Raw genomic sequence first — 9,843 nt, forward strand, 5'->3', positions numbered from 1 at the left:
AGTGGGAGCTTTTCTCCTTAAATCACAGCAGTGATGAATTGTTTTTTTAGGGATGGACCTCAGGTCTCTGCTCCCACACTCTCCTCAGGGCTGCATCCAGGCAAGGTCTGAATACGTGCAGGGACAGAGATACCCACACCTGGAGGGACCCTGACCCAGGGAGGCATCGCACTCACAAGGAGAACATTTTTTCCCCCAAATCTAGAAAAATTTCTGCTGCAAACTGTGCTAGTTGCCTCTCATCCTTTCACTGGACACCTCCAAGACACTGGCTCTGTCTGCTCCATGATCCCATTAGACCGTTGCAGATTACCAGGGTCCCCAGCAGCATTAATAGGCATTAATGGCCCTGATCAGCCCCACCTGAGACCCCCCCCCACCCCCTGCCCGTGGCTCAGGGGCTCTATTTAAGCTCAGTCCTGGGGTATTTAGTCCTTTTGCAAGATACCTTGGAGGAGCATGGCCATGGACCCTGCTGATCCACCCCGTGGGCTGCATCTTGCCTTCAGACCTGCCTCTTGCCCATGGACCTACCTGATGCTCTGGGCTGGTCCCCTCTCTCAGGTACCGCAAAGGTGGGGTGAAGGCTGGTGATGCTCTTGCTCCCTACGCTATCACGCTCAGCTCCCCATCCCACCAGGAACCACCAGCCCTCACCATCCCCTGCCACAGACAGCGATTGCATTCCCTTTTTTCCCACCTTTGCCAGCTGCAAATCTCCCTCTCCTCATCCCCTTGGGCGTTTCAGATCTACAGAGGGAATAGGAGCGGACTGGAACTGGGAAAACCCAACTAACTAAGCCAGTAGCTACCTGCGGGGGGAGGACCCTCCCTACAATTTTCCTTTGAAAAACTATAAACTGGATGAATTCACTCACCAATTGCTGATTCTTCTCTCCTTGCCCTTGTGTCGGGGTGTCCAGCTGGGATATCTCCTCCGAGAGTTTGGTGGTGTTTTTCGCCTGCCTCTTCTCGATCTCATTTTTCAGGTCTTCCAGCTGTGAGAGCAAGAAAAGCTCCTGTCCTCCCGGGACCTGCAGCGTGCCTAAAATCTGAGCACCCTCTGCCAGGGCTCAGCTTCTATCCTCCCCTTTTAATACGCAAACGAAGGAGCAGCGGGATGGGAAATGCCACGAGGAATTAATGGAAAGGCATTTCCCACAGGAGGATATCGCCTGTGAACCCACATTCCTCCTAACTTTTCTTGAATTCCTGGATAAATGTGGGAGGGGGGTGGGAATCAAACTTGAGGCAAAAAAGCAACACGGATTTGGGAGGAAAGATGCTGATAAAAGCCACAAACAGACTTCATGAACTTGGGTGGAAAGCAGTGATATTCCTCCGTTTACCAGCACAGCAGTGGTACAAAGCAACCAAAAAGGATCTCAAGAAATGACCCTAAAGTTGGTGTATTACTGCCCAGGGACTGACAGGTCAGGGAGGCTGACACCTACCAGATCCTCCAGTTTTCTGCACTCCAGGGTAGCTGTCCTTCCTCGGAGACCTTCTCTCTCTTCCTTCAGAAAACTTAATATCCGCCTGAATTTCTTCCGAAGTGAACTAAAAAAACCTGTTGTTTTTATCCCTTTGATGGGGCTGGATCTCTCTCTTCCTGTTCCTTCCTGGTCCTGGGTAAAACTGCGGCACGGATGCGTTGAGCCTGCGAGTCAGCTCTTCGTGCCATGTCTCCTGGGCAGGAGGTGGTGACACCCTTGGCCGGATCCGCTGGGAGCGTCGTGTTTCTCCCTTGACAATCTTCCAGCTTTTTATCCTGGGGAGCTGTTGAGGACCGTCACCTCGTGGCTTTTGTCCCTCTCCTTTTAGGGCTGGGCACTAGGCAAAACCATCAACCCCCCCCCCAGGAAAGGGCTGGAGGCAAAAGACGTTCAGGCTACCAGGAGGGTGAGGAGCTCTTGAAGCTTGGTGGGACCACGGATGAGGAAAGCGTAAGAAAACAGGGAGGGAAATGTGCAATGAGAACCTTGTAGGTGCTGGAAGAGGGGCCGCAACTCAATGCGCGTAAAGGGGCACAAGTTGGGGTCCTTGGGACCCCTCCCACGAACGTGCCTATAGCTGCCCATCACTACATGCCCTTCCAGAAGCGCTCTCCTGGCTCTGAGCTCACAGGGAAGTTTCTAAGCAATTTCCAACCCACTGCTCTGTTAAGCTCCATGGCTAAATATATATATTTTTCGCATGGCGGCAACTGGGAGTTCTAGAGACAGGGTCACGGTGAGCCAGCTGAAGGGCTACCAACTGAGATAACTCTCCCAGCTGCAATAATTTGGCCAGGTTTGGAGATGCAAGTCTCATTTCCAGCAAACTATTCCCATCAGGAAAAGCCGCAGGGGAGTCGCTCGCTCCGGGAACAGCAGGACTGGAAGCAAACACCCTGCAACCACTTCCCAGGGAAGCGTGGCCTGGGGTGAGCAGGTTGGGAGGCGGCAATCTGTCCTGCCAGACGCAAGAGGTGGGTGCAACCCAGTGAATGTTGGCATCTAATGAGACACCGCCATCTGAGCCGGGCTGCTTTGCTTTTCGGCGGAGAGAGGCTCCCCGCCGTCGGCAGAGCCTCGGGCACGGCTCCTTTCATCTCAAAATTAGATGCCTACGGTTGGGCAAATGAGTCGCACCCTAAAAGCGTCTACAGAGCCTGGAAAACCGGCTGGGGTGGTGACATCTGCATTGCAGATTTCTAGAGGGAAGGGGCACCCTGGAAGAGATCTGGATGGGGATCAGAGACACGGAGGGAACCTGTGGCCCTGAAGGAGTCAAAAACATCAATCTCTACCTCCAAGGAAAGCACTGAGTTTTACTGGGATTTGGTATTCTGTGTCTTGTTTCTCAGCAGGCGCCTCTGAGAGGAGCGTGGTGGGACCACGGTGGTTCGGGGACCTCCATCAACCCACAAATGTGTCCTTGCAGAACACCTCAAGAGCTTTTCCCCTCATTCACCCAGGTTTTCTTCCTCGGCCCTTCCTGCACTGACAGCCTGTCTATTCGTATTACCCTCCGCCTTTCCCAACTGGGCTTGAATCGGTGTCAGGACACGGACCCAACGTACAAGGTGACACAGAGGATCATACCCCTCCCTGTCAGAGACGTGGGAAAGGGGATGAGAAGGGAGAAAGAGCAAAAAGACCTCGAAAGACTTTCCCAGTAGCCCTGATTCCCCTTTTTTAATAAATCCTCATGCTTGAGCTCCTGCAGTGATTTCAGGCTGGCTTTGTGGAAGGCAGATCCTGCAGCGGGATCCCCCGTGTCTCCCAACTGATGGGGCCAAGCGACAGCGATGCGCTGGACTGAGGAGTATGGATGGAGGGGAGATGTCACAGCGGGACAAACAGCACCAAAACACCGGCCCTAAGTTTGCCTGCAGTGGGACCCGTGGGGATGGTGAGATGGGGCTTCATCACGGGGTTCCCACTCATATCTCGTCTGTTATTCTGAGCCCAACATCGCCCGCTCCCTCCCACTCTTGCTTCTGGTTCCTCTTCTCAGTTCTATAATCAATAACGTGTATTTATTTCGGTAATGCCTCTTCCTTTTTTGGGTTTTCTCAGAAGAAAATCAGCAGTTTTTTGAGGGAATCAATGTAGGTGAGTCAGGTGAAAATGCCAGAACTTGCATTTCGCCTATCCACTCCAGCTGCTTTTGTAGTTGAGGAACATCTAACCGGCACAGCCACGGGAGCCTCTAGCACAATTTATCCTACCTTGTCCCTCCTGAACAGCCAACAAGGAGAAACAGGCTTTTCTTGGGAGTTAACCAGGAAGCTGGATGTGTATAATGGTATGGAAAACTGCATTCCAGGTGGGTTTGTTTCCCTTCACTGCCTGCAAAGGGGGCTTGAATGACTGGAGGTCCCCCACAAGACGGTGGAAAGGTAAGCGCGGTGTCCCCATCCTGTGCAGCTTTTCTTAATCTGGCTGACCCAAAAGCTAAGAAATCCAGAATAATATGTCCATAGCAAGGCAGAAGGTGGAGAGTGAAAAATGAAATGTTCTTTTATTTAAAATAAATATCAGAAATGTAGACAGAGATAGAGACCAGCTCCCCAAACCAAGCCAGTTTGTAGTGAAAGGCCACCTCCCTTGGCAGAACAGATTCTGGATCTGCCTTGCAATTGATGCCAGAAAGAAAACACTCTGGAAAGAGATATAAACAGGAGGATTCAGTCCATTAAAAGCAAAAATAAATTTTAAAAGACCACACATTTGAAAGTCCTGAGTTCTCTCCATCCTTGATCAAGCCCTCAACGTTCCCTTCCTTCTGACGTGCTGACTCCGTCACCTCGTACTGGCTGATCCTTCCTCTTCACCGCTGTCTGCTGGTGTCCCCGTCTCCCCATCCTTGCTGTACAGGTGCCATCCCAAAGCTCCCAATGGAGATGGACACGGGAGAGGAGCAGCAAGCTCCCTCGTCGAGATGCTCTGAGCAACCACAGCAAAAAGCTGGCATCACGTGGGAGATAGACCTTAGCGAAAGGGACGATTGACAGACACCTCAAGGACAGATTCGGAGGGGAGACCTGAATCCTACCCAGTCCAGAGGGGACATCAACTGCCCAGTCATGGACTGGTCCTCTGAGGGTGGGCTTTGGGTGATTTCTTGCAAACGAGCCCCCATCCCCATCTTGAACCAGGGGAAGACCCTCTCCCCGTTGAAGGAGGCTCTGGTATAAACCAAGATGGGAGCATCATCATCTGTGCTGAAAAATGCCACCCGCCCCCCTCCATAGTCCAAGGAGACCCGTATCCTCCTGGGAAGCGGGTTCAGGCGCAGGTTGGCACGGGGGGATGTGAGGGAGTGATACGCCTCCAGTGCCCAGACCCCCTCTTTGGGGGTGAGGTTCAGCGGTCCCTTCCTCTTGACCGATGCTCGGGCCACCCCCAGGGCCCAGACGCCCCCCTGCCCCACCTCCACCTCCCAGAAATGCCTCCCCGAGGTGAAGCCCTCGCAGCCCAGCATGCAGGGTTCGAAATCAAATCTCTCCGGGTTGTCCGGGAGGTCCTGCTGAGTCAGCTGGCCCCTGGCTTGTTTGCGGTCCTCGGAGAGGTGAAGGTTGGGGTGAGCCGTGGCCGGGTCCAGGGTCACCTTGGCTGCAGGACAAGGAAGAACCAGAGTATTGGAGGTAGGGCTTGGCCCCAGGAGAGGCTGGAGATGTTTCTTTTCCTCCCAGCGTCTGGAACCAGCCCTGCTTTCCTGCTTCTCCCAGCTCTGGATGTTCCATGGGGGACGCGGGCAGGTCTGGGACTGGCATTACCCTTGGGGCCACCCAGCAGAGATGCCCCTGGGTGGAAGGAGAAGGGGGAGAGGACAAAGCATGGAGTGGAGGCGTGGGGAGGGAATGGTGGGAAATTCATGGGGAGGGAAGGGGAAGTGCAAATGCTCTTCTCGGGTGTTCCTTTCCTTCGGGTCCTGGAGGGGCATTTGGCTTTATTAGGACTATATCTCAGCCCCTGGATACACCAGGAGCATCAGGATGCTGCCACCCTTCCCTTCCTCTCCCTGGAGGATTGCATTGTTTTTTTCCACGGGAATCTCTTCCACAAGCCAAAAACCCCATCTCTCCCACCCACCGCCACCAACTTACTTGGCTCTTGCAATTTAAACATCAGGCTGTCTAAAGAGGAGAGAGATTTCACCGTATCAGGATTACGTGTTAGGCAAACTGGCCGCAGCTTAGCTTTATCACGCAGGCTGGGGAGGCAAAACGGCTAAAGGGAGACTTGGGAGGGGAAATATTGAGGGTGTGAGGGCTTGGCTGGGTGTAAAGGCTTTGGGTTGACTTGCTCCGGTGCAGGTGTTGATGCTGTGATACCTACACAACTCTCCCAAAGCTGGGGGAGATGAACCTCCTGGCCAAGCTAAACTCATCTCCAAGAGACACCTCAACAGATTCTCCCGCTGTTGCAGCATCCCCTCCCTGGCTTTGTACCCGCATGAACTTTAATTTTCCCCGCTAGCTTGGAAGTGGTGGGAACAACTGCACCAGCAGCTCTGTTTGAATTTGCTTTTCACGTGGGACATGGGAGAGGAGATTCCCTTGCTGAGCTTGGTTTTCTCTCCTCTCCACTTCCCAGCTATTTTTGCCCCAGGAAAAACTGTTGGTGTCCTCCTCTGGTTAAAAGTTTCAGCTGCATTTATTTACAACAGTTACGAGGTGGGTTTTGCATTAGCAGCCAGCACACAACAGAGTTTTCCCAGATATCAGGCGCACAAGGCAACGTGCCTTCTCCTAACCCTGCCCGGTACCTTGGCATTTCCTCAGCGTGCCTCTCACGAGGGCATTTCTCTGAACAAAGTCCTCAAGTTGTCTTTCCAGATCGGAGGAAATCTCCACCGGAGGGTTGAACTTCATCATCTCACAACTGCAAAGAGAGAAAAAAAAAAAAAGTGTGATACATTTGATTGCTCATTTTGTTCTCATCAAATAATCCGGGAGAAGCTATGGGATGGGCTGAGGATACTTATCCAGGAGCAAATAAAATTCCCCTTTTCCCTGCCCTGTTTCTTTGCAGTTTGTTGCCCCCACGCAGTTTCTGAGCACACCGTTGCAGGAGGCTGAGCTCTCGACTGCATCCATCTGGTTTGAAACCCCGACCTCAGGATTCACCCAGGTGGCATCCAGACCTCTCCAAGCATCAGAGCGTGGGGGAAGTGAGAAGGAGCCACGTTACCTATTCAAGAGTCTTCTGATGTCCTAAAGGTGGGAAGAGAGAGGAGGGACAGTTGGGGAAGAGCAACAAGTGTTGTGTCTTCTGACAAAAGTTATATATTTTTACAGCAATGCAGTAGCAAAGAAGGACCCTTGTGCATGTGATGATCCCACCTGCAGCAATGCTAAAAGACACCAGGGAGCTCCCACGGGGCTGAATTCGGGCTCCCAGGTCTCAGGCTTTGCTCTATCCCTCCTTTCCCCACCAGCCCTCATGCTTTGGGCTCTCACCTGCAAGAACTGGCTTGCCGGCTGCTGGAATTTCCCCTCTATCTCCCAGATCAGGGTGTCGAGGTGGGACATCTCCTCCGAGACCTTCGCCACTGCTTCCTCCTGGATAATGGTGATGGCCCGGTCCAGGTCTGCCAGCTGGGTCAGGAGGAGGCGCTCTTGGTCCTTCAAAAATTGGTGCAATTGCTCGAATTCACACACTATCTTCTTCCCTTCGTTTTTGGTTTTCTCCTGCCAGGATCAGAGATGAGGGCAAAGGGATGAAAGATGAGCAGGAGACCTCCCTGCACAGCAGAAGGCATGCCACCACCTCGCTACGACTCTAGCACCCGAAACACCGGCAAAAACTTCCCTCGAGGATTATTTTTGCATCATTCTAGTTTCTATTAGTGTCACACCTCGGAGGCTGACACAGTCTGTGGGGCTGCCACAACCCCAGACCTTTGCAGAAGGAATCACAGTAGCCTCTGGTGAAGCTCTGCAAGATGGGCAGGAGATGATGGGGGCTACAGAAAAATCCCAACACACCCAAGAAAAACAGATTAGTGCTTCAAGGCCACCAGGCTGGTCTCAGGGTACCGTGTCCTCCGCGACATTCAGTCAATACAAGGGTGAATTGCACAGCAAACTGTCTTGCTGGGGGGTTAGGTAGTAGCAGGGACTATTCAGGAGGCTTAGCCTGGAAGCAACACCAAAATACGCAACCTCAACTGGGCTCTATAAGAGGAAGATTTATAGAGTTTAGGGGGGAAAAACCCCAAACCTTCCAGCCCATCTCTCTATACCAGGCTGGGGGCTGTCTGCCCCCCCAGCTCCCTTGCAGGGGAGCTGCAATGTTATCTCCCCGGCGCAGGCTCCAGCTGAGGTGAAACCCCAACAGATAAACACAGGGTTGGCCGCTGCCCAGAGCAAACGGCACAACGCTCTGCAAACCAAATTTGTACGATCCAGCCTCAAAATACACCAGCAACGCTGGGGTGGGTGGAGAGACCCCCTCTTCCCGAGGCGCTGGAGGGCACCTACCAGGTACGAGCTCTTCCGTACTCCGTTTTTTCTGCTTTCCAGGTATTTTTCTCTCTCCTCCTTTAAAGCCTGTAGGCAGCCTTGGATTTCTTCCTAAGGAAAAAAAAGAGATGTTCTCGGAGAAACTGAGAAAAATCCCTTTTTTCTACTAAAATTACTTCTGCCCTCATCTTAGACGGGAGAGGCTTTGCCTAAACACTGGCTCCTCTTCAAGGAGCCAAGCTGGGAGAGGAGGAAGGTCCACAAGCGACCTCCGTTGCCCTGAAGATCTGCGCAAAGAAAACGCAACCTGCAAACGCCAAACTCGCGGCAAGCACGGGGAAAAATTCAGCAGAAGAGCGAAACACCAACGGTAATCAGTAGCCCATGTCCCGGGAAGCATGTAAGAGCAAGATAAGTGCGTAGTGAGATTTCCCTCAAAAACACTCGCAGCCTCCAGAAATTGGTGGCTCTGAGATAAATATCTCGGTATTTAATAACCCTCGGTGGATTTATTTAGCGTGCATTTATGTAAGTGCTTTCTGAAGCCACACAAACCTTCAGCATCCGCAACATCTGGCAGCAAGGAGTTCCTCCTGTTAACGCTGCGCGATGTTGCGCTGTGTTTGCCCGGCTCTGCCAAGCGCTCGACTTTTTGGTGAGAAAGATGGTGAGAACAGGTTTGGATTGGCAGGAAAACAGAAAAGGAGCGCAAGCAGAGAAGGGGAAGAGACGGGAAAAAGTTATTTCTCTGAATCTGGAACTAAAGAAACAGTGAATAGGGGAACCAGATATGCAAAATTGCCCTCAATAAGTGATGTAATGATGTAAAAATGCGCAAGAATTCATTTTTTTCGTGTTTTGAATATTTATCGTTGTCAGTATTTCAGTTCAGTCGAGTCAATAGCAGAGTTCAGAGAGGAAAAAGGCTAACAAGGTATTTTTTTATTTCTCCCAGGCTATCGGCAAAGATGATAAATTAAAGAGGGGAGAAAAAGCCCTAATAGGAACATTGTGGAAAACAAACGTCCGTGCAATAAAATGCAAACAGAAAGCACGTGGGTAAGCGACACCCAAAGATTCCTGTTTGCAGCTGCATGACAGAGGCGCACAGAAAGCAGACACGGCCGAACGACTGCGCTTTGCCCCTGGAAAGGGATTTTCCACGAGGTGGGGAGGTGCAAGCACATCCCCGGGCTTTACCTTATATTCCTGGGCAGCTTCCTCGACGGGGACCACGGCGTGGAAGCGGTGAGCCTGGGACCTGTCGCACACCACACAGATGGGTTGCTGGTCCTCCTTGCAGAAGAGCTTCAGAGCCTCCTGGTGCTGCCTGCACAAATTCTCCCATCCCGCTGCTCCTCCTCCTGCCCGCGGGCTCAGCTGCCTGGCGATTTCAGCAATATTTGCCAGCTCTCTGCTGGGACGGAGACTCTTCTGCAAAGCCGTCTGCCTGCACTGCGGGCAGGAGAACTGTGCCTCCAGCCCTTCCCAGCAGCGGGTGATGCACGCCCGGCAGAAGTTGTGGCCGCAGTGGATGGAGACGGGGTCTTGGAAATAACCCAAGCAGATGGAGCAGGAGGCTTCGCTGTGCAGGCTTTCCGCCAGCCTCTGCGTAGCCATGGCTCTTCCCAACCTACCTCCAGGAGGGGATCAAGTGAGCTTCGCTTTGCAGGAAGAAGAGGAGGACGTTCCTTCTTCTGTCTCGGACGTTTTCTCGTTGCAAACGGGGGAAATCAACCCCCAGCCCTAACGCCACGAAACGGCGGCACGGGAGGCTCGAAGAGGAGCGAGAAGAGGGTGAGCACGCACGAAGCTTCCTCCTCGCCTCCTGCCAGCCTCCCACCGGTTTCGGTTCAGCTGACTTTCCGAGCCAGATGCGAGTCAGC

The 9,843-nt window shown here is 52.6% G+C and overlaps 1 protein-coding gene across 1 annotated transcript; it reads right to left on the reverse strand.

Annotated features, from left to right (window-relative positions):
* Positions 1–4,049: 4,049 nt before the first annotated feature.
* On the reverse strand, positions 4,050–9,625 carry LOC104264844 (zinc finger protein RFP). Its single transcript, XM_009822069.2, has 7 exons — positions 9,158–9,625; positions 7,976–8,068; positions 6,953–7,183; positions 6,684–6,706; positions 6,259–6,374; positions 5,597–5,626; positions 4,050–5,102 (listed from the first exon to the last, which is right to left on the reverse strand). Exons 1-7 carry the CDS (start codon positions 9,575–9,577, stop codon positions 4,507–4,509), a joined length of 1,509 nt encoding a protein of 502 aa, XP_009820371.2. The 5' UTR covers positions 9,578–9,625; the 3' UTR covers positions 4,050–4,506.
* Positions 9,626–9,843: the final 218 nt, after the last annotated feature.

The sequence above is a fragment of the Gavia stellata genome, chromosome 39, assembly GCF_030936135.1.
Source record: "Gavia stellata isolate bGavSte3 chromosome 39, bGavSte3.hap2, whole genome shotgun sequence".
Taxonomy (NCBI): Eukaryota; Metazoa; Chordata; class Aves; order Gaviiformes; family Gaviidae; genus Gavia; species Gavia stellata.

What these genes read in the sequence shown, in the direction of transcription:
- LOC104264844 (XM_009822069.2), bottom strand. Translation starts at nt 9,577, where the DNA reads ATGGCTACGCAGAGGCTGGCGGAAAGCCTGCACAGCGAAGCCTCCTGC. An exon ending in ATCAGAAGACTCTTGAATAG is followed by an intron (nt 6,375 to 6,683) that starts GTAACGTGGCTC and finishes CTCTCTTTGCAG; the next exon opens with TTGTGAGATGATGAAGTTCA. An exon ending in CACGCTGAGGAAATGCCAAG is followed by an intron (nt 5,627 to 6,258) that starts GTACCGGGCAGG and finishes TCTCCTCTTTAG; the next exon opens with ACAGCCTGATGTTTAAATTG.